Consider the following 27,617-nt stretch of genomic DNA (forward strand, 5'->3'; position numbering starts at 1 on the left):
GCAATGAAACAAAACAAGACAAAAAAACCCAACAACAAAAAAACCCAAACCAAACAAACCACCCACCCATACCACCACAACAACAAAAAGAAAAGAGGGGAAAATATTTTATTTTGCCAAAATATTTTCTCTTCAAAAACCTTTCCACTGGTTTAGAGCAACCGTTGGTCTAACCTAAAACTCAAAGGTCCTGCTCATGATGTTTCTTCCTCCTCACAGAAGCTAATTTGAAATCCTATGCTGTCCCCCTGGACTAGTCTATTGCTCCAGTGTCCTACTCCACCACACGGTGAACATCTGGCACAGGCCAAAGCTGACATTTGGATAACAGCGGTGAGGATATGTAGGACTGGGCTTCCATCATTCTGGGTGGGATTTTAATGCATGACAAAGACAAACAAAAGCAAAAGGAATAGAATCCTGCCGAAGCTATCACGCAAGCGGCTACTGCCAATTCCTCCCCACATGATCATACCACAAGCAAACTACCGCCAACCTCCCCAACTTTCAGCAGGCCTTGTGTCCCTGCTTCCCTCATCACCTGTGAATGTCATCCGCTTCTCAAAACCCATTAACATCATTAAACAAGGGAAAAGCCAGTTAGGGAGTTTTCATTCTTTCACCTAGGGCTGGCACAGAGTTTTGACAGAATCAGATAAACAGACTCCAGCAGCAGCCCTCAATTTCCACAGAAAAGGAGAGATGTATCAATCACAGCTACTCCTTGACTGGTACCTTTAAGTAGACTTCCTCTGAGACTATCAGGGTCTTCTTATACAAGCAGTCAAGGAGGCTCTTAAGGTGGGCTACCACTTTCCCGTCCAACTTTCTAAATAAACCAAGGGGGTAAGTGTTACAGCCTGCCATATCAGCATCCAGAGTTCCTGATGATCCTCCAGTTTACCTTGGACTAAGAATAAATTGCTTTTCTTCCTACTAGTTTCCTGCTCTTTCTACCCATCAATTCTGCAAAGACTAACCTGTGAGCAGAGCACAACTAACACACTGAAGATTTTCAGAAAAAGTTCAGAATACATTGTATGGTGTCCAGTTCCAAAATGGCATAAATTACATCCTGGAACGCATTATGTCCTGCTATGTTAGACAAGAGGAAATGTGGTATACAATGAAATAAAAGACATCCTGGAACCTATTACATACTCAAAAGACAAAAGAAAGGACATTATAGGATCGACGTGGCTAATAAATGATGTGTTGGCATCTCTTTTCTACCAAGATGTGGATTAACAACAGATGTATTACACTAATGTCTATTTGTACACTAATCTAAAACAACTGCATTGCTGTTGCAGACAGGAATTTGATAAATGCAGCCCCCATTCCAGCTCCATGAGTGCTGCTGAGCTTTAGGAAAGGTGGGGAGGGGAGTGAGCCACTCCCAAATTTTCCCTTTTCAGTGTTCAGGCCCTTGCTCTCACCTCCTTTTCTTGCTGGGTTGTTTCGTGCTGATTTTTCACCTGCATAGGTGGGATCCTAAGGATCCAGAGAAGGAAAGGGGCTGCCTTGCACTAGCCCAGAAGCCCACAGCTCAGTTGTGGGACACTTGGGAAGTAAGGACTACTGGGCACGTTGAAGCAGTCAGTGCTTTTGAGCTCCAGAAGCTAAAGGGTTAAATCCTGGAGCCTAGCAATTTCCAAAGTATCACTTTCCTTCTCACAGGCCAACAGGCCTCCTGCATTTACATAAAGCCCTCCAGGGAAGGCAGCTGCAGAAAGCATGCACAGAAGATGCCTTCCTCAGGTGGTTGAGGGACAGGAGAGAAGATACTGCAGGATTTACCCTCTAGTTCCTTTCCACAAGGAGCAAGTGGAGAACAGTTAGAGCCAGAGACTCCAAACCACTGCAGTCTCAGTTTGATAGCTATGACAGTTCACTCATCTTCCCTGAACCTGAAGGGGCAGGCACAGGAGAGCAGCCTTTGCAACTCTGGAAACCTGGAGGAAGGTAGCAGATGAGGTGGAGATGCCAACCATCTTGGCAGCATGGGTGAAATTCAGGTTAGTACCAGCTGCAGAGAGCCTTCTCCAGGTATTGCTGCTCTCCTATAACACATACAGAACAAAAATCTGTCCACAGCATCTGAGGTTTGTGGTATCATGCCAGGGAGATGAGAGGAAACAATTAGGTCCCAGTTCCTAGGGAAGCCCAGGGTGCTATGTGATTATTCCCTGTTAACAATGCAGAAGAAGGGAGCAAACAAGTGCAGAGTACAAGCAGAGAAGCTTGGAATACCTGACCCTGTGGACAGGGACATCTTACTGACACCCTGAAGCAGTTGTGGATGATGGCACTGGTGGGAGCTGCTGTGAGCCAAAGACTGGGCATAGAACAGCAGCTGAGGCTGGGAATCAGGAGCCCACATCAGCCCGTCACCCCAAAATTGTGTGCTTTGCCTGTCCCTGACCTGGGCTGCGCCTTAACCACTGTACAAGAACAGGAACAATGGGTCTGGGGGGAAAAAAAAGAAATAGAAAAGAAACAGAAGCATAAGAGAGAAGGAGAGAAAGGAATGTGAAGCTGGCTAGATGAGAAAACCTAGGTGAATATATCTGATCCTTCCTCCCCAGCCAGCAGAGGCTTGCTCTGTGAAAAAGATTTTCTCTGAAATAATTTGCATTTGCTTCCAAACTTAGTGCAGGTCTGTCACCAGTCACTCAAAGCTCCACTTCAGGAGCTAGCAGCGATTATAAAAAAAAAAATATTATACAGTCTATCTTCACAGCATTCATAGCCTGGCTTATTGGTATGGCTAAGAGCACTGCTCAGAAAACAGTAGCATAGCCCTACAGAGTCATACAATGAGGTGACACAAAATGCCAAAGTGGGTTGTCAGCCATCACACAAACAGGGAACATGAAAATCTGTGAGCATAGATGCAACAAAAAGGCATATCCACAGATACCACGTGTTTTACTATGTATATGTACAACCTTATACCAAGAGAAAATGTTATTCTGTGTTAAGCAACACAACCATCTATTCAAGATCAGCATCACAGCAGGTTTTATATCAGACTCCATTCACTGCTTTACTTCTACCATGCACGTTTAGTTCACAACTACAATGTGTGAGTGAGAAGCAGCTAACCCCATAGCTACCCAGACTTATTTGTTAAAGTTCCTAGAGAGGCTATTTCTTCTAAAATTAAACAAAACCCTTGCTGCAGAACTCCTAGTGATAATGCTTAAAGAGATGTGGTTAAGAGCTTAATGTGAAGCAGAACTTATATTAAGAGATTATCTGTACACACACACACTTGCTAAAGGCCATCTCTGAGTAGAAAGCTGCAGAATAGGTGTGTTCTCCCCAGAGATCATATCCCTTCCCTTTCTCATAAAAAAATCCTATAAAATCTGAAGCAAAAGGGAATCTCATATCCAGGCCACAGTCTCTGCCTAAGCAGCTCTGGTTCACATTTTCATTTCTTGCATTTCTCCTACTTTCCCTTCCCTGGATGTATGTCAATGCCCTTAAGGTGCTGAAAAAGCTAAGTTACTCCACATGGAGTAGAAGCGGGAAAACTCTCCAACTTCCACACAGTTCAACATTCCAGAACAGTCTGAAGTTTTGCTTCCTGCATCACTTCAGCACTTCGGAGCAAGTTAATTTTCCCAGGGACAACGGGATTTGCAAACTTCCAGATGACACTTGTTTGAAGGAGGCTCACATCAACCCTGACTAAGTTTCATGATGATAACTATACATGAGAAACACCCACGGTGCTCTCATTGGAGAATCCTCCTTGTTAGCACATAGCCAGGACACGGGCAAGCCTCTGCTGGCAGCCTTACACCTGAGGCAATGGCCTGACCCATGGGCTCAAAACCAGCCCCACTAGGCAGGATTGTCACTAATGGGCCGTGTCCTGTGCTAATTAGGGCGCAAAAAGGTTTGCTTTTGTCTTGTGGGCATTTGAAGTAGCCACTCCAGAAACAAAAGAAGATGGCTTTTACAACAGATACTCAGAAGCAAGACCAGAATCCATTATCTAAAGAAACTGTTCCTCTACTGCAGAGCATTTCCTAAAAGCCATAAAACAGACCAGGGTGTCAGGACGACTCTTGCCTGAAGCACCCTTTCTCCATAACTTTCTTAGAGCTCCCGCGCACCACCAGCCTCTGCTCCCTGTCCCCATCAGCCCAGGGAGCGGACAAGTGCCAGCTGCGTCTGGAACTTCCTGCCCTTGGATCAGCCAGGAGAGGGACATCTCTATATGCCAGGAAATGAAGCAAGCTCCACCTGGGCAAACGAGAACATGAAACCAGGTTGCAGACTTGGAAAGATGGGATGAAATGGGACATAAGGCGAGAAGAAAAGATGTAGGGATAGTGGGGGACAACACATGGAAGAATCTACAACATCCTGCCCCAGGCTACACAATTCCTGGCTGTAGCCCCTGTCCCTGAGCACCAAACACTTCAGATGAGTTAAGACCCTGGCCAGGGTGCTGCTATGGAGCTGGATGTCTGCTGCTTTCCATCTGTTTGCACTTGAACTGGTCAAGTCTCACAAAAGAAAAAGTACCTCTAAAAAGCCATGAACAGGGGAAGACTGGGACACTGCAAGTGGATATCCTAGAAGCAGGAGTGAGGACAAACTTTGGCTGACAGCATTTTGAGCTGTAATAACACTCGCCTCCTATGTTTAATAGCCATTTAAGAAAAAAAAAAAAGACATACATCTACGTACAAAAAACAATCACTCAATCAAAAGCCGAAAAAGGACCCTTAGGCCATCTCAGCCTATGCAGTGGATCGGAAGGGTACAGTGGAAATGTTAATTGCTTGAGTACTCTTAATACAACAAAGTATTTCAGTGGAATTATCTACTTCATGGCCTTGCTGCACACAATCATTTTGTTTATCGATCTCTGAAGATATTATAACAATTTGTAGTGCAGTTCATTTGTAAGTATCACAAGACTTGTCACCTAACCGCACTCTGCACAGCACACGAACCGGTCTCAGAACATTGGGCACCTTGCAAGTTGCATGCTGTGTTCACCTTCCATATAATGCTTTGCCAACAGCAGCATAGCAGGGCGCAAGTACAGGGCAACAGGGCAGCAAAAACATTATTCCCTGCTGGTAGGGACAAAGGGGCCAGGACAAACTTGATGTAAACGCAAATGAAACAGGTCTGGCTATGATCCTGAAAAGCCAAAAGGGCCCCGACAAATTGGGACTTTCTGATCAAAAACATCAGGTCAGGACAGGAAAGTCATGGTTCCAGAACAGATCTGACATCTACATGGCATACAGGAATGTTGACTTGACTGCTGTATTATCAAAAAGCCAGGTGTGTGGGAGTGAATCAAGGCTTAGGGCTTGCCCACCTAAGTTTGTGGATACCAAAAAAAAGAGTCTCCCCTTCCCAGCATGCTAACTGCCAGCATGGACATTTTGAGTTAGTGAGACTGGAGACACAGCTGCCCCTTTAGAAGCAAGAGCATTGCTGCATGCACTGAAAACAGAGTGAAATAGTTTTTCAAAACTGTCTCTATGGCAACAAGAACAAAGCAACTTCTATACCATCAACTGCCATGTCTGCTTGCAAAACATCAAAAGTTATCTCCAGACACCTGCAGTGTAGACAGCTTCCAGGAAACAAACTAATGTGATTATGGGTTTTAAAAAAAAAAAATCGGAAAGGCCAGGTATGATAAGAGTTAGATCCAGACGCAGTTATTGGCCTGAAGCAGAAGCCTTGCCCTCAAGGGGACACACAGCAGAGCAGGTATCTGGGAAGAGCAAGGTGCTCTTCCGGTGAGTAGAAGCACCATATCTGGACCTGGAGGCAAAGTCTGCAATAGGCACCTACATGGACAGAGAAAAGGAATTCTAGATGGCAGCATGCTATAATGGAGAAGACTGAAAAAGCTAGGAGAACTTGAGACCAAAAACCACTTAAAACAGAAGAATATTCTTGCCAAATTCCTTCACATGAGGACTGTGTAATTAGGCCAGGAAAAGCACAACAGAATATGCTATAGAGAATAGTCCTGCACTGGGTTGTTAACCCAACGGGCCTCTTCCATCTCCAAAGTCTGCATTTCATAGCAGGTACCTGAAGGGTATAGATTACACCAGGTGGTAAGCCAACAATTCCGATCTCATCATGAAATTAAGCCTAGGCCAAGTATGGGGAACTGTGTATTTTAATACAAGTCAATAAACTAGCTAGACCCTTATTAGCAGGGAAGTAGTCCCTATGAAGCAGTGGAGTTTTGGCTAAATAATTGCTGGTGGACAGGACACAAGTGACTGATGCATGTACTGTTCTGTGCAGCACCTGCAAGAGCCATCCTCCGAGGTTGCAAGGTCCCCAGGTATGAGATTGCCCATAACACCTTAGCTACACTCCACCATTCACACACACAGTAGCAGCAGAGACTCTAGACAGAAATACAACTAGCATAACCAAATAGACAAGCCTGCTGTATATAGGGTCCAACTTAGCCTGAAAGGTAAGGCCCACAGAACCCCACTAGGGACACCAAGGATGTTGCTGAGACTGTAAATAGTGACTACTTCTGAAAATCAAGAATCTGGGCATCACCGTGGAGTTCTTCTCTTTCCCCTACCACCCCGTAAAACAAAGTAACCCAAAATAGCAAGCCAGTTTTTGAAAAGGTTGCCATATATCGTCCCTTGCGTGACCTTGCCTGAGTCATGACTGGACCCAAGAGTCTTCCTCTCTAGTTCTGGGCTCTAAGTAGATGACTACACTGCTTCCCTTGAGACCCAGCAACGCAAAAGTAGGAAATGAAATGGAGAACAGGGAGGAAATTCCATCTCCCAACAAAAAAAATTAAGAGGCAGTCACAGAATTCTCCTGGTAAGAGGTAAAGAAATACGTATGCAAGAGTAAAGGCTAGAGACACAGAAATATCTTGTTAAATTTTTACAGTTTAACCACTGAACAAGCTACTTTCTCTCCATAATTTATACCTGAATTGTGTGTCTAGACATGACATCATTTTAAGGTATGCCTTGTGTTCTGTGGTAAGTTTACAATAACCAGAACTTATAATTGCTGTGGTTCAGGTCAGCAAAAGCGGAAAAAATATCCAAAGCCCCTTCTAAGCAGCTGTTCTTGGTAATCGTTTTAGTCTGTTGTTTTCTGTCAAGGAGACAAGGCCTAGCAAATGCTAAAAGCCAACATTAAACCAACTCCCCTTCCTAAAAGTGATGAATACCGTAGATAATCTTCAATTCTCAGGCAGCTTTATTTGGTATGGTTCATATTAACACAGTGAAGGACAGCCAGATAAGCAAGGGCAATAAAAACTTCTACCGTATGCCTACGGAGATTGACAGCTACAGACACACTAGACCCTGCTGTATGCCCATATGATAAACCAGTTATCTAAATATAGTAAAATAAGCCTGTGGGTCTCACGTGGGATAACAACAAATACCGGCGTATTCTCACCATTGAGACATAAATCCTGAGGCTACAAAAGCTGGAACCACAATGTAGTTAACATGCACCAGCCACCCTTACTAAAGGAATTAACCCCATGGTGATAAGGGCTGCAATCACAGCCCTGGAGAGTGTGGCCTGAAGCATCCTATTGCATCAATGAAGTCGAATTTAGACTTTGAAATGGGGGGAAAAAAACCCTGTGCACCCAAAACAAAACATCGTTTGGTGTTCAGGAGGGGTGTTTTTGGGTTTGTCGTCACTGGCATTGTAAACACGGACACATGGGTTGCCAGAGCCAGCCATGGAGGAGCAAGAGCTAGGATCAGAGCACACGAGAGGATGCCTCAGTGCACATCAAAACTGTCTTTATGGCAGTAAGCACAGAGAAACTCCTGTGCTGTCACATCCAAGGCAACCCAGAGATCCTAAAGAGAAACCTGGGTCTGTAGGAGCATTGAGTGGAACACAGAATCTGTAACACACATCTCAAAACGCACAGGTATGTCACACACGGAGACTTTCTTTTTTTTAAATACCATAGTCCCAGTTGGAAGAGACCTACAGTGATCACCTAGTCCAACTGCCAACTGTTTTTTTGACAGAAACTTAAACATTGGTAAGAATGAAATACACGTGAAAGATTACACCACACAGCACATGCCATGCCTCTTCCTGTTATCTCAATGGGAAGACAGACTATAGCCCTCAAGATATCCGCAAAAAGGTCAAAGACAATGGCCAGCAGCCTTGGATAAGAGTTATAGAGGACGAAAGGATAAGTCAAAATGATACATCATAACTATTGTTGACATCTAAAAAGGCATAAAAGACTGTCCAAAATCCAGCTGTCATCACCAGTCAGGAAAGACCCAAAAGACACAGGACTTGACAACCACTGTCCCCTTTTCTCCATGTCACACAAGTAATCCATTCCAGACCACACAAGTGCTCATGGTTACCAGAATGTGAGTGGGTAGAATCAACCTATTTATGTGTTTTAAAATAGTCACCTTCAACTTCCATACAGGTCCCGCAGTTTTGTTATACTATTTTTCTTACATATATATCCCTAAGTGGTCCAACTCTACTCTGTCATCTGTATTAGTAAGGAAAAAAAAACCAAAAAAACCAACTTGATGATTACTACTTAGCTCTTCCAGTACCCACTCAGAAACACAGAACCATTTCACCTAATAGCAAACAGGAGAGGACCCATACTACTACACTAATAGGGCCAGATAAGAGGCTGATTATTGCACCCAAACTAAAGCTCGATTCTATTCAGCTGGTTAATGCAGATGCAGAGCTATCACATCTCCACCTGGATCAATCCACACTGATGTGACATCAAGTCACACCAGGATCTGTGCCAAGAACAAGGAATTTAACACACAGCTCCCCAGTTCCACATCAATGGTTTAGGTGCATTTCAAATCACATGCACAGGGACTCAAACCTGGACCAACAAACCCAGCACTCTATTGCAATGCAGGGTTTATGCAGAGCTACACTGATTATTCACAGGGAGCAGCCCGCAGCGTCACACCGTTCAGCGTCATGGTGAGAGCTGGAGAGCAAAGGAAAGCCATGACAGATGCTGGCAAAGACTGCCCTGAGATAGCTGATGCTCATGAGCAGTGTGTGAAAAGGAGAAGAAAGCAGCCACTGCTTTTCCGTGCCAGATAAGTAAAGAGCAGTGGTGAGAACGCCATTGCTCACAGGATTTGAACACATTCCTGCTCAAATGATGCAGCTGACCCATTATATCCTCTGTCCCAACCTGAGCATACATTAGGGTCTACAGCTGGCTTATAATGAAAACCTGAAGTCATCAGAGCTGTTCTGGATTCAGTTCTTGTTAAAAATATTGAACATCAGCCCAGGTTTGGTCAAAAGGTTACACAGGTTTTCAAATCATTCCAGCTTGCAGTGACCAAAGGTTGATTTAGGGTTTGCTGTCAGAGCGTATTCGCATTTACAGTTCTACAAGCTGCCATAAAAAGCCAGGTGAAGATCCGAGTTTCTGCTGATTTGAGATATGGAGGAGGTACAAAACCATATGGATTGGAAAAAGGATACGTACTCACTCTGGGATCATCACAACTCCAAGGACAAAGGACTGAAATAATCAGCTTATGATATACCTTCAGGAACACAGCCTTCTCTTTCTTCTGACAGCTTTTAATGAGTTTGAAGAGTGAAAGTTACTTTTCATCTCTCTCTCCTGCTTAAACCAAAGACCAAAGCTTAACACAGCTGAACTGGTAGCAAAAACAGATTCCAGGGTGAAGGTTTATATTCCAGAGTTTATAGTATTCACAGTTGTCCAGGTCTAGGTGACTGGTACTGAGTGTCCAAGGACCCTCATTCCAGAAAAGTCTGCCACTAGACATGAACAGAGAGTCATCTAAATGTTCATTCATGTTCCCAACTAAGTGTATGAAGGATCTTGTTACTTATACTGTTATGTAAAGAGCTTAGAGTTTTATGGTTATCATCCTAATTACCACTGCTAGTAGTCATTCTGCTTCCCCAAGACAGGCACAGGACAAGAATGATACCTTTGTACAAACATATCATACTATAAACAAACTTGAACTACTCACACAGCAAGGAGAATGGTTTATTTTCCTGTGTAGCTAATAAAAAGCTGCTGTCTTGCTGTGAGTGCTAATATTAAGACAAAAGCAAGAATCTTCAAGTTTATGTTAAACATAAACCGATACTCATCCTCTGCATCCCACCCAGACAGTCTAGATGCAATAGAAATAACTGCTTATTTATGTTTCCACAAGGACTAGCAAGTACACAGCAGAAGGACAGTGTTCAAAGCATCTGTGGCAGATCACACTGGGAGATGTGTTTAGCAGAAAATACAACTGGAGAATGCTTGAAAAGCCACTGTTTGCTTAATCACTTGAGGGGAAGTTTGAAAAGATCAAATAAGCCAAGTTTAGGAGTAGCCTGTTCCCCTTATTTAATGGGCTATAATATTTTACAGTGCAAAGCCCTGCAGCAATACAACTAACTGCAGCATTTGGAGCCATCACTATGCAAGTACTATGAGCCATATGGATTTAACAGCTCTAACCATCAGTAAAGAGAAAACCAGAACCTTTGTTACATGAGCACAGACATCTACCACTGAAGCTAAAACACACTTGCTGACAACAGCAACAGTTTGTGACTATCGCTCAAACTGGCCACTGGAGAAGAACTAATTAACCAAGATAATTCACAATTTCCATCAGTGTCTCAATGGTACCACAGCAGTTTCTACAGCTTGGTCTGTAGAAAATGCTCTTTCCATGACAGCAAGACCCAACGCCTTCAACAGAAACCTCCAGCGCTTGATACGGGGAGCCACATTTGGCATAGTCACTAGCAGCAGGAATTACTCTAATTAAAGCCCATCTGCCATGAGTGCTCCTCAAGGTTTTTAAAACGAAGGATCACCTAGCAATCAATAAGGCCCCTGCACTTTCCACAGTGGATACACACCAGAGATTTCTTTAGCATTACTGCTACAAATGTCATCATTTACAAACAAATTAAACAGAAAATTCCGAATCCTCACTGGGTCTATGTTCTTCTCTTTTACGCTTCTGTAACAAGGAGTGTTTCACTTACAGGAAAAGAAAAAAAAATGCAGGGATTTCTTCAACCATCTCTTAATATCTCCACAACCAGGTAAGGACTAGGACATCTTCTAGTCCTGTATATCTATAATCCTCTGACTTCGTTAGAGTTCAAGCTACTGCCTTGGGCCCTGTAATGCTCTTCTGTTGGATCTGCCTCCAGTAGATGCATCAGCCATCCATGGCACTGCAAGGCTTAATGAACAGCAAATAAGTCATACGCATTATTAGTTTTTGCATTATTCATTTGATGGTATTAGCAACCAGAAAACCGCAAATGTTACAAGAATTTTCTTGTGAAGAAAGAACACATGTAAGATGTGGTTGCATCTGTAGTGTGACCCTGATGTTGCCTTTCTTATATGCTGCACCCATTGCTACGCATCCTGAAACATCTGTGCCTTTCCAGTGACTGATTATCCAGAGACACGCAACAGTGCTCAGTATCTATAAGAGGCCAGGGACTGAACCCTGAGTTTATTACAGAAGAGAGCTGGAGTAAGCTGCTTGCCAGAAATCCAAACTCTAGCCAACAAGTCCCTCCAGGCTCACTTGGAAAGGTCTTGTAACCTCATTGCCGTATGCCTGCTGGGCTCAAAATGAAATGCAAACTTGCATGTTACTTGTGGATTTGGATACATTATCCAAGGAGGAGACAAATCAGGAGGCCGAGCAAGAAGCATATGTTATAAGTCCAAAATAGAATTTATCAGACTTTAAAGAACTTCATGATAGGGGATTTTTAGAGCCATTCCTTGATGTCTTTCCCGTTTTGGTGGCTGAGGGACCTACTAAACCTGTTTGAATGCTGATGTTTCACTCTAACACGTTTTGATGAAGTCTTTCATTAAATGTTTGAAATCTAGTTCATGATATGTAGAATCATAGCTGATTGCTTCAGAAAGTAAACAAGCAAGTTTTTCCCAGCCTTTATTTAATTAGGAACTGTAATGTTGCTAAAGATGCATTCAACAAGTAAACTTTATGCTGCAGTGCCGGTCAGGATATCTTGCAATGCTACTCTTGTTTAGGAACGGATTAGATGTTTCCTACTCTTTGTAATCACATGCATGTAGTCATCAGAATGAGTCTATACCTACTTCTTGTTCCATTTTTTAAAAACATGAGTTTGCCCTTAATGACTACCTATTATGTTATTTTTAGAAAAGCTCTTCTGTACTGATGCTATTTTCAGTTTTGCATATATAACATGCACCTACTAACTACGCTAGCTGGTAACCAAAGCTAACCAATCTAATTAGTTATCACAGAAAATACAAATGTTATTGTACCAATTGCATTAACTCATTTAGTGAAAAACCTACATTAAAAAAAGAAAAGAGGCAAAAGTCTCTAAGGTAGAAATAGAAAGATCTGTATTTGCCTCACCCCAAAGCTTGGTTCCAGTTCAGCTTGCTACCAGCTGCACTGCTCCCTGTATACTCTACAGCCTTCTTCAGCCCTTTCCCTGTCTTGCAACACCTTATACCCTTCTTGCCACTTACACATGCAAACAGCTTGCACTACCAACAGTTTTGTTGAAAATTATCAGAAAACTCTTTGCAAAAAGAGTACATCGGCCTGTATATCTGCTGACTGTGGAAAGCTGGCAATGAAGTCTCCCGTCTTAAGGAATTTCCTTTACTCATGTCTTTAAACCTCAGCAGTACGAGATATTCCTCCACCACCCATGCAAAGTGACAACTCATTATTAAAACAGCTCTGCACTGGAATCTTAGAACTATGTGGTGCAAAGTATGTTCTCGTCTCTCCTCCAGTATGTGACAAGACAGAAATAAGAAATAGCAGCAGGACTCTGAACCCACCCAGAGTCACACTCCAGAGGTGAAAGTTATATCTAGGGATGAAAACCAGGAATGATTCCCTCATCTCCCCCTTATCTTCACCAACATTCATATCTGCACAAATCTCCACTGCTGCTAGGGCCAGATATCCAGGCTAATTAAAAGTAAATAAAGTACCTAAGAAAAGAGATGGCATTCTGCATACCACAGATTACTTGGCTGTTTATTCTCCAGGAAGAAATTCAATAAGTTCTTCCTCAAGGCACCATCCCATTCAACACTGACAACAACATTAAGTCCACACGTTTCATAACTACAGCCTTAAAAAGCAATAGGAAGGGAGCTGTAATTCCGTAAGTGTTACACACAAAAATTAAACACAAACCAGATTGTTAAATGGGCAATAGCCTTACAAATTTAGTGAAGGAAAGGTAATATTCCTCTTCATTGCCACCCCTTCCAACTGTAGGCATTTCATATTAAAGGCCTAAGCCTCATGTCCTATTCCTGGGGGGGAAAAAAATCAAATTAGTTATTGCAGCAGCAAGAAAGTTCAGATACAACTTCAGTTAGTGGTTTAATTCTTCTTCCATTGTTATCTAGAATTCACTTGAAAGGCATCAAAACAAACAGTGGACACCAGTTAGGAATTATTCCTATCATTTAATACTTTCATATGTGACTGACAGCGTAGCATGCACTCCAAAAACAGCTAGCTTTTGTCCTAAACACAACCCCACCCTTCTTTCACCATCTCTGACAGCAATTGCTGTAGAAAAGAAAAATAGGTTGGAGTTTTAAGGAGAATGTTTTTCATGATTTTGGTACTAACTACGTTTGCAGGAATGACAGCATAAGGTGCCACATCCTCTTTTTTAACAAAGGAGAACACTACACTGGCAGCAGCTGCATGAACTTTCCACTGTACACTGCATTCAGTCCAAAGTCCTTATCCTGAACAGAACTGATGGCTTAGTTAAGTCTTCCAACCTTCTGGCTATTTTCAGATGACTCTTAATAGCAGAAGCAGTCTGGTATGTTTACACAAAATTGCTTCTTCAAGGTCATCATTCCTCTATTCTTAATGTACCAGCTACATCAACCCATCCCACAAAGGTTAGGAAGGCAGGTGGCATAAACTAGCAGCCATCAGAAGATGCCTCCAGGTCTGGACACTGGAAATCAAAGGATCCAGCCTTCTCACAGAGCCCAGCCACCTGTGAAAGTACCAAATACGCCACATGGGGTATCTCCCCAAGTTATAAACACCCACCTTAGCTATCCCATAATTATACACTTTTGAAGCTTCTCCAAAAGGGCAGTAGTACATTTCGTACAACTCATGCTAGGACAGCCTCTGAGGACAGGTTTTCAGAGAGATCATCCTGCACTCTGTGGCTTACCAAATTAAATATATAAAATTTTAAGAAGTATCATGTCCATCTTGTCCATTCACTACCCTCTGAGCTGACAACTGTCCACCTCGGGATTAGTTTAGCATGGACTAGTGATAGTTATTGCAGCTCCCTGCAGTAAAAGCAGAATTACTTCTATGTCAGAAGCATTTCTAAACCTGATGAAAGCAAGGCAATCTCTGTATTTCTTAGGCAATCCTTCTGCTGCAAGATTTCAGAAGTCTGACAAGCCCAAATATATGAAAAAACCCCAAACCAGACCTGAACTCTAAACCCATTGAACAATGTGACCCTCAAGGACTTAAAAAAAAAAAAAGAGGAGGGCAGAGAATAAGGAATTCAGCTGTCTTTTGAAATCCTTTCCAATTCCTGAGCAGATTTAGAAGTTCACAGTGTAGGTTTATTATCCCAGCAGCAGTAATAATGCGAGTCTTACATATGGGAAAAAACAAGTCCCTTCTAAGGCCTTAAGCAAATAAGAGTTTCATTGCTGTGAGGATGAATGGGCAATAAGTGATTATTTTGGGGGAAGGCAGGAGCTCTGAAGGGAACATCTACATGAGAAAATAGCAAGTTAAAAGCATAGGGTTGAAGGAGGCAGCAAGGATTATGAAAGGAAGACGACACTGTCAAAAGGTTGTATGGGCTCTTCAGAACCCATGCCTCTAAGTTCTATTCCCAAGTAATTCAAGAGCTCACCTGGATGCAAAAGTTTCAATACCTAACTAACCAGCTATGAGAGGTGCGTCTAAGGGTACTTATATAAGTCTAATAGAACATACTACTCAAAGGCTCTCAGGTCCACAATCACTGAATCTTTGGTGCAGTGCTCAAGACTTCCATGCTTCTATTCTCCTGGCTGATCAAACTGATCCCATCAGGAAGTCCTAATCTGCTAAAAACACACTAGCACTACAGATGAACAAGAATTGGCAGCATTCGCCATTCAGTAACCAACTACTGAAATCAAAGGTCCACCTTTTCCAGGCCTCCTCACACCCTCTTTACAGGCTCACAGCAGAGTTTGGAGGGAGCACTGTGTCCCCTTGGCTGACCTCCTTACCAGCAGCATCCTGCAAATTTCACTCATCTACTCCTATGATCAACACATTATAACTCCCTGATGAAAGCAATTTCTTTCTGCAGACCTTTTCCTAATTGTTTATCTGCTTTGCTGAGTGCTTCAGGATTACTACTCTTTATGTTCTTCATACAATCACAAGTACTCAAAGCAGGATTCAATGAAACCAGCATTGCCAATGGCAGCTCCAGTCACCGATTGACTGTTTTTGACAACAGTTACCCTTAACACAGCCCAGCTTGTCAGCACTTACCTGCTCCGTCACTGGAACAGATAAAAAGAACCTCAAGAGACTCCCAGCTTCAAGGCAGAACCAACCCATGCCATCTCTAACAGGCAAAAATTAAGACCCTGCCCAATTTCATAGACCATCTATTCTAGTAATTCACCATTTTTGGTCTTTCCAGCAATGCCAGGATCACGATTGCTACTCTGCTTGTTTTCATACACTAAAGACAGTTGCATAGAAGACGAAGGGGAAACTTCTTTAGGAAGCAGCACCACTGGAAGAGCCATACCTCGCCACTAGCATCTGTTCTGTGTAATGGCACAACCTGCTTTACTACAGCAGTAGAAGCTCAGAAGTTCTAGTCAACTACCCAGGGCTTCCTTCTCAGCTCCAACCTGCTGCACCCCTCCACTTCCCATAAAACATGCCTATCAATTAGTTATACCAGCATCTACGGACAGGCAAAAGTTGTTAAAGAAGCCCCACATGCTTGTCTCTTTTGACAGCAATTGGCAGAATCCTGCCAGCATCGTGCGAATGATCCGGGCAGAGCAGGTAACAGAGCCCCGCAGCTTGGTCCTGCGTTAGCCCTACCCAAGGTAAGGTTAGGTCCACTCCCAGTTACAAATAAAGCAAATTATTAGGAAAGCCATTAACTATAAATAGGTGGGTCTGTCACTTGTGAATTAAGAAATATACAGCTAAGAGAAACAGAAGACATCCAATATATTTGGGAAAGCAAACAAATAGCTTATCAAAATAAAAAGATACTCTACATACCACAGTAATTTGATGGGAACTAAAATTTGGGACAATCTAGCAGTACAAGATATGACTTTTCTAATTATGTTAAGGTAACATCTGCAAATATTTAGCACTCCAAATATTTTGACATTAGGTGCTGAATAAAATTCTCCCTGTTCAGATTAAAAATGTCCAAAAAAATTAAACTACTCAGATGCTGGAATGCAGTGTCAAAGTCTTTGGGAATCTGACAGGGATTTTTTTTTTTTTTTTACTGTGTATCAAAAGAGATGATGAACATTTAGAAATTGTTCAAGTAGTCACAGAGCACTGATGCCAGAAAGCACTCTCAGCAGGCTGTATATTCTTCCAATAGTGACCACACACTCCAGGAACTCCTCAGAAAATTTGATCAAGGGTGACACAGACGTGAAGCCTGAAGCCAAAGGCTGCTGAATGGTCAGCATGGTGATGGGAGCAGATAGGAATTGGGTGACACATCATAGAGTAGCTTGGGAAACTTCTGGTGGTGGACCTTCTGCCTTGTATTGAAGAGGCCACCAGAAATACAAGCAGAAGGAGGTATAATATATGGAGGAGCAGGAGGCATATGCTGTGGGAGAAAATATCAGGGTAGAAACTATCCAACACCCGGGTACTATAGGTACACAAGCAGCATTACTCAGAAAGCTGCTTTCACGCATCAGCATTTCCATCAAGGGTGATCACCATTTTGATGGTTTTTCATTAAATATATTCGATGGTAAGTTTACAGAGTTAATTACCGCATTTTACTTCCTACTTATGTACTTGCTTTAATAACTAGGAGATTATTAGCAAATTCAGGTTGCACTTAAAAGTCTATAACATGTATTCACATAATTCACATATATATAACAAACATTAAACTTTGGAATGAGAAGATATTTTGGGAAGCAAGTTTGCTAGGTGGAACGAAATATTGGACTTTGAAACAAAAGGTCTCAAAATGAACACATTTCACTAAAGGAGCTGACCCAGTCTCTAGCAGATAACTACATACAGGCAAAGATCTGTGCTAGATCCAAACTTGAAAGGAAGGTGCCTCAGTCTGCCACACATTTGCAGTGTAGAACTGCTCTGCTGACCAGAGAGCACCGAGATAACCACCTCTGGGAGAATTTCACTATTCAAATGGAAGCTTTTGCTTTGATCATGACAGGAGTTAGACTCTGCTGAAGTGGGAAAACATCACTATACCAGGATTTAACAGCAAGAGGAACAGGTGGTGCAATGCCTCTCTTGACTCCCACTGCCTTCTCTTACATTTTTTCAGTTTCTAAGGGCAAGATGAAAAATGCTCAGTGGCAAAGAACTCTGCTACTCACAGTATGTGATGCACAGACCTAACTCACTTGCTTCCAAACAGTGGCTACAAGGAAGAGGGAGGAACAAGAAGGAACTGAAGTACTTGACCAAAGGAAAAAAAAAAAACACAAAACCACACTCACACAAGCTCAACTCCTGAGGAGAACTACTGTGATATTATGGGAAATGTTACTCCATAACCTTCACATTGTATTTTCACATAGATTGACAGTTCTGTGTTTAATGGTTCACAGGGGAACAAACCAAGACCTAGAGAAGTGAGGTCCCATCCACACCACTCTGAACACCCTTCCTTCTACAGTACTTTAATGAGCTTTCAAACTTTCATGTCTCTAGTTTTGATGATCATTCTCACAGCCTCATCAAATTTTTTATCATAATTGCATTTGCTAGTTTAAGATTTTCCTGGCAGTGCTACTCTACATCTCTCCTCCTGAGACCAAGAAACTTTGTGAACCAGCAGTAAAAAAACAGGAGAGGGTTTTTTTACACTGTATTATACCGAGAGGAAAGTCCTCATTTTCTTACACTGCTTTGAAAATTGTGAACACATGAGAATCTAGGAGGTTTGAAAAATGTCAGGATGACAAGATACAAATAATAGTTACTAAAAGTAGATAAAAGTAGTCCAAGAACTGAAATGGGGGGGAGTAGGTAAGTTCTCAAAATTAAACCATTACTTGAACAAGGCTGCTCAAATTTCCCATCCTACTCATATTCTTACGAAAAGAAAAAAAGTAAGCTTGGAATCACAATGGCATCACTTTAGAGGTGCTAAGGTTACTCTTGGAGCTGCCTAAACAGCTAAACTGTCTACCATCAATCTGCTTCTGGGGTAAATAGGATACTGGCTACTGTCCCAAAGAAAGAAATCTATGTTAGATTTGTAAAGTGAAATAAGACCTTGCCTAGCTGGAGAGCTCTAGGGTAGTGCTGAGCCCCTGAACTTGCTAGGGACACTTTTCCTCTCTCAAGAGATTACACTTGCCTTTGAACTTTGAGCCATATAGAAAAAAGGCTGAGTTGAAATGTCAGCATCATCTTGGATTCAAATCAATCAGCTTGATGCATGATTGCAATAGCTAAACCACTTCACCTCTGCACTGCCCTCGTCCATATGTTCTTTATATCAGCAGTCGGCAGACTGGGTGGCTCAGTGGATTCATTTCCTGTCCTAGGCTTGGGCTCCAGTTTAAACAAAACAAAAAAAACCCCTGAAACTGGAAAATAAAAATTAGCATCTACTGACAGTTAAATTCACCAGGCTTGTTTGCATCAAGTCTTTTTCTCCATCCAAGAAAGTTGCAAGAAACCCTCTGGGAAGCCCTGGTACAACTGGTGACTTTTAACTATCTACTCAACTAGCTGGTCACAGTTCTACAACAACAACAAAGGAATTTGAGACCTTTCAAATGTTGACATACCTTTGGGTGAGGGGAAAGCGATGAAGGGAAGGGGGGAGAGCGCCAAGCAGCATCAACTTAACAAAAGAACCAGATTGGAAGCAGCCGTGCCCACCTCAGTAAATTAGTAGCCCACTGAGTAGCAAAATCTCCACCCACTTCTAGAGCTGGGCTTCCTCCAGACGATGCTGCTCTTTATCAGCTACAACGCAAGAGTTAAATTCCCAAGATAATTTAAATCTAAACAATTTGCAGTCTTCAGCATTAATGTAGGTGCCTGCCAGCTGGTGACAGTTAAGTGGTTACTTTCTCAAGCTAAACTTATTAGCCAAGGGTCAAGACACTCTGTAATAATCAAATTGCATTTAACAGCTTGCTCTATCAGAGCACAGCATGTTACTGTAGAAGGGGAGTTTTCGCATTGAAGGCGTGTTACAGCAAGCCAATCTCATCAGGATTCTGTTATCATTTGGAGCTAGACATCCACACTGGACCATTTCCTTTGCAAAAAGGAAAAGTTGACCTGCCATTTGGGAGATAACAAGGAAGTATGCATGTCGGAAATAGCTGCAGTGCAGCCTTTGAATGATTGCAAGTTATTCCACTTGGTTTCCTTGGTTCAACCTCCCACCATCCTATCTTCCCTCATAAAATGCTAAAAGAAATAAATCAAAAAAGGGCAAGGAAGGCCTCATAAAAGGACAGCTAGTAAAAATAATGCCTCCTCCAGATAGGCTACACTGGCTCCCCCAAAGACACTGTTCCAGAACAGCACAAAAAAGGAGCACAAGTATCAACCCTGCTCGGTGGGGATTAAAGAAGAATCAATAGATTTTTCTCTCTCAAGCCTCAAGATGCAAACCAGACCATCAGTCTGAAGAAAGGACCCCACAGCCATGCCCATGCACACACAACTCCCAAAACTGCTCTGTGAGCTCAATCAATCCACATTATCTCCTGGCTTAGTCCTACTCATGAAAATGCAACCTTACTATTCCAGGGCCTGTTGGGAAAAGAAAAATTTTTACTTCAGTCTCTGGAAACAGGAGACATCTTGAAGTGGAAGCTTAGAACCACTGTAGCTGCAATTCTGCTGACACATGGAGAACAATAGTGACTGTCAGAATCAGAGCATTTACAACCCAGCAAGAAGGCAAGTTAAAAAGAGTGCAGGTCCAATCTGCCTTCAATCATATCTACCCTCACATCAACATCAAAAGCACCAGCTGCACATACAAATAAAATGAAATATTGAGGAGAAATCTAACTAATACCAAAAAAAGAAGAAACATTTTGAGGTTCTACCCTGCTAATTCGCTGTGGCTTCGTAACTGCACTGTTTTTGTTTTGTTTCAGTTTAGTTTTCTGTTTTCTTTTGTCTGCTGTTTCCAGGAAGGACCCACACAGATGTAAGCACCCCACCCTCTCAGAGAAACCGGATTTGTAGAAGGAGAGAGTGCTGAAAGGGACGAGTACAAAAAAGGCTTTAGATCGGGTTGCCACAAAGCCCTAACACACTCTCTTCAGCCTCTTTTACTTACAATTCCACGTGACACTAACATTAAAAATTAACATAAGGAGCAAGTAAATACTTCCATTTTAGAACTGATACCTCTGGACAGCTTGAGGTGCTGTGCACACCACTAGTGTCAATACTGCTGCTAGAAATTAAATGACACAACCCTGCTGTACTAGAAAGGGTTTGGTGGGTTTTTTTATTTTTATTTTCCTCCTCCTTTCAAGGATATGAGACTGTCGGTAACACCAGATGTTTTAGGGAGGAGAAAAAAAAGTAAAAAGAATCTCACACATGAAAGTGAGGGCTTGCTACTGGCTTTCTGCTCACACTCCGCAGACCATATCCAAGCCCAAAAGAACAGTTCCACCTTGAAAACTGACTGCATAAAATTGTCACCTCGTTGTGCAGACCTGCTCCTGTGAGATCGCTGCTGACTTTCTCAAACAAGCTTATGTTGGCTTTTTATTTCCACTAAACTCTAGTGAGACAGATCTGGCACTGCGGGAGGGAGCTGGATTCTCTCCTTTACACCAGCAACACCACTAAGCTGTAATTACTCACACCTGTCCAAACCTACAGGCACGAACAGGCTACACACACAGGCTTCTCAGGTCCCTGGTCAGATCTGCAGCCAGGCTGAGCTACAGCTACTTTGGAAATAACAGTTCTGCCACAATCCCTAGCACCCCTCTCCCCCGCAGCGACAGGTAAAAACCCAAGCTGCACACAGCAGCTTCTCTTTCCCAGGCTCACTTCTTTTAGCAGCATACTAAAATGCAAAGCTCTCTCCTGCAGACTGCAATTTAGGGTAGATTTGTCACTTTTTAAGACTTTTCTTGAGCTTCTGGGGAGCTATTGTTTCCTCAGAACTTGAAGCTAGCTGCTGTCTGCAACCATCATTCTTTGCGACTGTAAAGAGACAACTTCCTGATTAGAGATCTACCTGGATTGTGTGATTAGCACCAAGATATTGCAGCACAAAGGAAATGAGGGGCAGCTACAAACAGCAGAGTCTTGGAGACGCTGGACACCCCCAATGACCCTTCACCAGCCCGCAGAGGCATGCTGTGTTGACCTGATACAAATGAAACTCAAGGCTTAGTTTCTTTCCCATTCATAAGCCATGAACACTCATGACAGATTCAGCAGATGCCTTAGTGCCTAAACCTGAAACTCAATGGAGAAGCAGGACTTGTTTCAAAGCCCCAGAAGCAACAGTTAAAGCAGAACATATTAGGAAGGAAAATGCAAAACATGCCCTTTTTGTCCATCATGATGAGAAAGGGAAAAGACTTTCCTCTCTTCCAGCTCTGGAAAAAGCCCAGTGTTTTCTTCTGTGTGAAAGATCAGATGCCAGACCCAGAACTGTGTTCTCGCATGCACTGCGCAACCTGAATGTTGCACCAGTAAGTCAAGGGGCAGGTGGGAAGGGGATCCAAAGGTGCCTAATTTAATTCAAAGCTCTCTAGGAACACATACTGTTTGTGTCCAGACCTTACAGGTGTAACTCTTACAGGCAGCCATTCAGGCACCAGAGCTTTTATCAGTTCAGCAACTGATGGTGATGATAGGACATGGAGAAGATAACACAATGGCATGGAGAAAGTGAGTTTTCTGAAGGACTGTGCAATGGGGACACCAAGTATGAGCACATCTACAAACAGGTCATGCCTGAGTATCCATTTCTTCATTTTTTAACCCCATTCCCTGTCAGGCTTCTTTACAGGCATTAAGTATGGTCTGTTTTCCAAGCCCACCTTTCAGAGCTTGTGTGTAAGCATTCAGATAATGATGGAGAATGAAGAGAATAAATTATTTGTTCCTGTGGTTGAGAGGCATAGAGAAAATTAAGGAAAAAACCCAGCTCAACCCAGCCAGTCCATTCACACACCCCCTTGCTGCCCTATAAGGACAGATGAATTGCTGGGTAACTTACCCTCTTCACAGTTGCTCCCAGTGAAGCCAGGGCAGCACCTCCACTCCAGCGTGGTCACAGTTCGGTAGGACATTTTGTACGTGGGCCTGATGAGAGTCCTGTAACTAACACAAAGAAGTAGTCTGTAGAATGCACTCAAGGGCAGTGTTGCTACTAATTCACAGCATGCCTTCCTGCCTGGATATATCCCCAGAGCACCCAGCCACCCGCAGCTTCAGAAAAAGGAGACAGGCAAAATAACAGAGCAAAGGTTTACCACAGCATGGATCTGTTTTAACAACCCTTATTTTTCTCATTAAGCCTTCATACTCTTCTGGCTCTTCCCCACACCACTCCCCCAAATATATCGCCAGTATGCTTTGCGGAGGTCTCATCGCTACCAAGTCATTGCAAGTAGCGGAGATGACCCTTGTTTCCCTCACTCTACCTCCACGTGGATTTCTCTGACATCAAAGGCTGGCATTAGCCTTTCCTCACTCAGTACTAACAAGTTTCCAAAACATCACTCTCACAGAAATGGCATAAAACTCTTGGGTGTCTTCCCTTCTCCCACCCCCACCACTCAGAACTAGGACATGTCAACGCGTCAGTGATAAAGATCATGAAGCACCACCACATCAGTGATCTGCATAGAGCCTTTTTTCTAGCTAGCTGACCTGTGCCTTGGCAGTCCCCATGTGAAATAGGGTTACGCTCTTCCTCACCACAGCCAGGGCTCTGCAGGACACATTTGTTAGCTCTGCGTGCAGCACGCGGCACCCCCAGGGTCTCAGTTAAAGCACAAGTACGGCCATGCCCCATTGGAAACTAGAGGGCTACCTGCAGACACAAGCAGACCTGTGCAAGGCACCAGTGATTCTGAAGTCAATGCAAAATGGATAGTTGCATAAATGCCAGCCTTTCTTTTAAAACAGCAGCCCTTCAAAGCTGGCAAATAGGAGTTTTCCCAGTATACAGCCAGACAAGCCACTGCTGCTATGCACAAAGCTAAAAGCAAACACAGAAGTTGTACTCTACAAGCTCTCCTCAAAACTCCTACCCTTATTTAACAGCCAAAGGAATTTGGCACGCACAGGGAGAGGCTGAAGCTTTAGGATTAGAGTGTTGCAGGCTGCAGCTTTATGCTTCTCTCTCAAAGCCAGGCAAACACAAGCCCGGAGCACCCGGGTCTCCTCAGGGGAAGAGCCTCTTCCCGCAGTGCCGAGATCTGCCAGGAGACGGAGCGCTGCCCCGGCCTGCTCCGCCTGGAGCACTACCCCGGACTCAGCTGGGCACAAGGCCAAAATGGAGCTAGAAATCGCATGAATCTCATTCAAAACCCCTCCAAGGGGTAGCAGGCACAGCTGTACCTCCTGGACAGCACTGCAGTGACATTGGTGCAATTACTCTGAAGAGCAGTAACAAAGGCTTGCCAGGAGAGGCTGCCCATGTATGTCTTGGAAAGAAGGCAGCACCTCAGTCGTGGCTTACGCAGTCTTCGGGAAACTAATTTCTCAGTAAGCTGTTGCTAATTATTTATGCCATCTGCCAAACACAGAAATAATCTTCTCTCCTGTAGCCACCGGAGAGGAGGGCTGCTCCTGCGCACGGGGCTGCCTGCACTTGGAACGGCATCGCCCAGCGATGGGAGAGCAACGCTGTCTCCCAAGAACATTACGTCCTCACCCTCCAAGTTGCCAAAAAGCACGCCAGTTACTGCTAATACCTACAACTGTGATCCAGGCACTTGTCTAATACAAGCTGGACAGAGCCAGCTCGTCCCACCTAGTTCTTTGCGCTTCTGCATCCAATGGTGTTCAGGAGTTTGCAGTCATGAGTGAATTTGAGGATTTGGCACCACGTTGATGTAGGTAGACCTTCAGTGCTTTTTCACAGAGAGACCTGAGGCATGAAGACTAAGCGTCTTGCTGAGGATCTCAGAACAGCTCTGGCAAAGTTCAGGAACTGAACCCAAGTCTCCCGACTCCCAATCCTGGCGTTGGACTCGAGGCATCTTTCCACACATAAGCCCCGAACCATCAGTCAGAAGTTCATGACTTCGTCACTAACACAACAGCTGGGTCTGACCTTGAGATGAAAGTCTCCAGCCCTGTTACCAGTGTCCGGAGCCAGCTAGTCTCCAACCACACCATGATTTTAAAACCATGTTTCTGCCAACACCAAGATGTTAAAGCTCTCTCAAACTTCATTATGAAGTGTGGAGAGTGGCTTGAGCCAGACTGGAATCTTGGCAGCAGTTCTGTGTCGGGGAAGTAGCTATAGTTTAATCCTCAAACGAGCGAGGACTTCTCAGGGCATGACAAACGTGGAGCTCAGCTGTCACAGCCTACCACCCACCCTGAATTTCCTGGAAGAGTCCCGACATTTGCAGCTCTGTTCAGCATCGTGCAAGTCAGGCATGCAAAGTAGTCCCAGCTTGCTACCTCCAATTTGCTCTAAAGTTGCTCTGTTCTTCATAGCATTTTTCCTCAATCATGTGACATAGCACCAAGGTCTGTTGTTACATATGTCATCACATCACGGAGATTTCTGACTGCTGTTCCAGGAGGGGAGCAAAGAAAACTCCTTTATCAAAACATCGCCACTGTCGGATACCTGACATGTTGCAATTGAAGGAAAGGAAAAAACACAGAAAAAGGAGAGGAGAAGAAGATACCTGTTAAAGATCAGAAACCTCAGAATGAAAACATGTGGAAAACACAACAGGCAGAAACAAAGAATTGGTAGCAGAATAGAGAAAAGCCTTTCTCTTGGAGTCACCGAAGCCACAAACGCTGGCGTAGAAATCTGCAAAACTGCAGTAAGAGAACAGGTTAGGATGAGCCACGACCTGCACCTCTCTGCTTCCCAGACAGCCACAGAATGTGCTCAGCATACACAGTCCCCTTCAGCAGAAGGCTTCCAAGCACTTCAGAGAAGCAAACCACCAGGACCTGCCACTCTATTGCAAGAGATAGGTGTCATTTACCAACGTGTTTGCTGAGGCTCACAGCAAGGTCCCAGGGAGTGGGACAACACCAAGGGAAGAACCCAGAAAACTCAACTAGCAGCCACTGCTGTTACTAGGCCAGATCAAATACCTGGCTGTCCTTGAAGACTGCCTGATCACTGTCAGACAAGCTACAGGAGCTCATCCGCATGCAATCATCATTTAGGAAACAGTCTCTTGCTTGTGTCTAAGTGACTGCCCAGGAAGTGGTAATTTGGGGAGGGAGCATGAGATGACTGATTAACTGATTTGGGGGTATTAAGCTAGAAATACTGGAGAGGTCAGGAGACATCGAGGGATGGCAGCCAACAAGCCTCACACCTCAGCACACAAGGATATGTTCCCCTTGCTCTCAAGGAAGCATCACTGAACACAGCAGCCAAACATGACACAAGAGTGTCACATTCTTGGATCAGAGCCTCAAAAATCAGGTCAAAGAGCAACGTGTGATCTCTGCCATGACCCAAGCAGGACAGCCTGTCACACACAGGAAATACCTTCCCCCTTTATGGATTTCCCCTGGCCTTTGACACTTGGAAACAAAGCCATTTGTACATGTAGACTTCATAAGAGAGAAGGTGTGAAACTCATTTCCACATCACAAGAGATGGTTTTGTTAGTGTGATTCATTTAGCCATTACAGTTTGTGCCCAGGACGACCACAGGAACAGCCTTCAGAGGCTTCTACTCATTTTTATTCAAGTTCCAGGTTGAAAGTTTCAACATCACCTACCGGTTGGTTTCAGGATAACAAGAGGAACGAACTTGCCTTTTTGATGGGCAAAGAATCTGGAAACCAAGGAATCCCAGCTTTCTTTTACCTACTACTCTCATGGCAGTGAAGTCACATATCAATCCAGTGGGTCCAACCCTATACATATAAACTGGCGTATTGTCTTTTGAACAGGGACAACCCATCTTCATTTTAACAAATGCTACCTCTGCATTAAAAAGAAACAAAAAAGATGAAAAAGCTTGTGGTAGTTCCTCTAATTTTTGGTACCCATGGCCTGATTTACAGGCATGCCAAAAATCTAAAATTCCCCATAGAAAATCAGAGTGTTCTGAACTCAGATTTTGAATGCCAGGTTAAGTAACCAAATCTTGAAGTACTTGGCTGTCTTGGAAAGAAGGGAGGTTGGAAAGAGCTAGGCAAGTATTAACATAGAAAAGAATATCCTATGAGTGTACCCAGAGTGTCCGTTTCTCAGAGGAGTATCAAGAACGTATTTGGTTCCCAACACCACCATCCCCACTCCAGACAGACCATCGTAACTATCCTCTCAAAGCCTAGCAGACACTGATTACAGCAGGTAGCTTCTCTATGGAATCCAGACAAGATCACCTCGGCTCAAACCAGTGCCACTGCTGACACAGGGATGAGTACCACCTTTGCCATCACGTTTGCACTCACAAGCATGGCAGAGACCATCACTGTGAATCAGACCCGTGCTCTCCCCCGCCCGCAGCCCCAGCTCTTCCAGCTTCCCTATCACAAAGGCAGTAGTTCCCCAGGGAAGAACGTAAGCAGAGGAGATCCAAATATGCTCCTGCAGACACTGGACAAAAAACAAAACCTGCAGCTGCAGGAGTGTTAGAGGCCATTGTACGTGTCTCCTGCCTTTGCCAAAGGGGAGGAAGGGGACTGTTTAAGTCTGAGCATGTCTGGTTTGCTCAATAGTCTAAAACCCAGAAAACAGAAACTTAAACACCTCCCATCCCAAGTTGTACGGAGCAATACTTTACAGTCTCTCAGTCCCAAGGAAGAAGACAAAGGACACAGACAGATGTTTCTATGCCACCAGAGTAATCATCAGCTCCTGTTTTTATTAACAATTAGATCTCAGTGCTATTGCAAAGCAGCACTGCACTTCCCTACCAGCGAGGAGGAAGAGTGCCCAGACATGCTGTCTGGGCAAGATCAAAAGGCCTTCAATTAGCAGCCTGAGGACACCTGTGCGCAACCTACAAAGCAGATGGCCCTTCTCCTGTGCCCAGCCAGCAGCACACAGCTGTCCACACTGTTCCAAACCTGAGAATG

General features: G+C 43.6%; 1 protein-coding gene across 8 annotated transcripts in view; it reads right to left on the reverse strand.

The window, feature by feature from the left end:
• The window catches only part of COL26A1 (collagen type XXVI alpha 1 chain), a 196,430-nt gene that overhangs the window by 121,659 nt on the left and 47,154 nt on the right, over window positions 1-27,617 (reverse strand). For 6 of the 8 annotated variants that reach the window (XM_064468207.1, XM_064468202.1, XM_064468201.1 and 3 more), the window contains one exon: window positions 22,588-22,691. In XM_064468207.1, coding sequence (XP_064324277.1) covers window positions 22,588-22,660 — 73 coding nt within the window. In that variant the 5' untranslated portion in view covers window positions 22,661-22,691. The remainder of the gene's footprint in view (window positions 1-22,587; window positions 22,692-27,617) is intronic. The other 2 variants (XM_064468200.1, XM_064468206.1) reach the window with 1 other exon arrangement.

This window comes from Phalacrocorax carbo, chromosome 17 (assembly GCF_963921805.1).
Source record: "Phalacrocorax carbo chromosome 17, bPhaCar2.1, whole genome shotgun sequence".
NCBI classification, from domain to species: domain Eukaryota; kingdom Metazoa; phylum Chordata; class Aves; order Suliformes; family Phalacrocoracidae; genus Phalacrocorax; species Phalacrocorax carbo.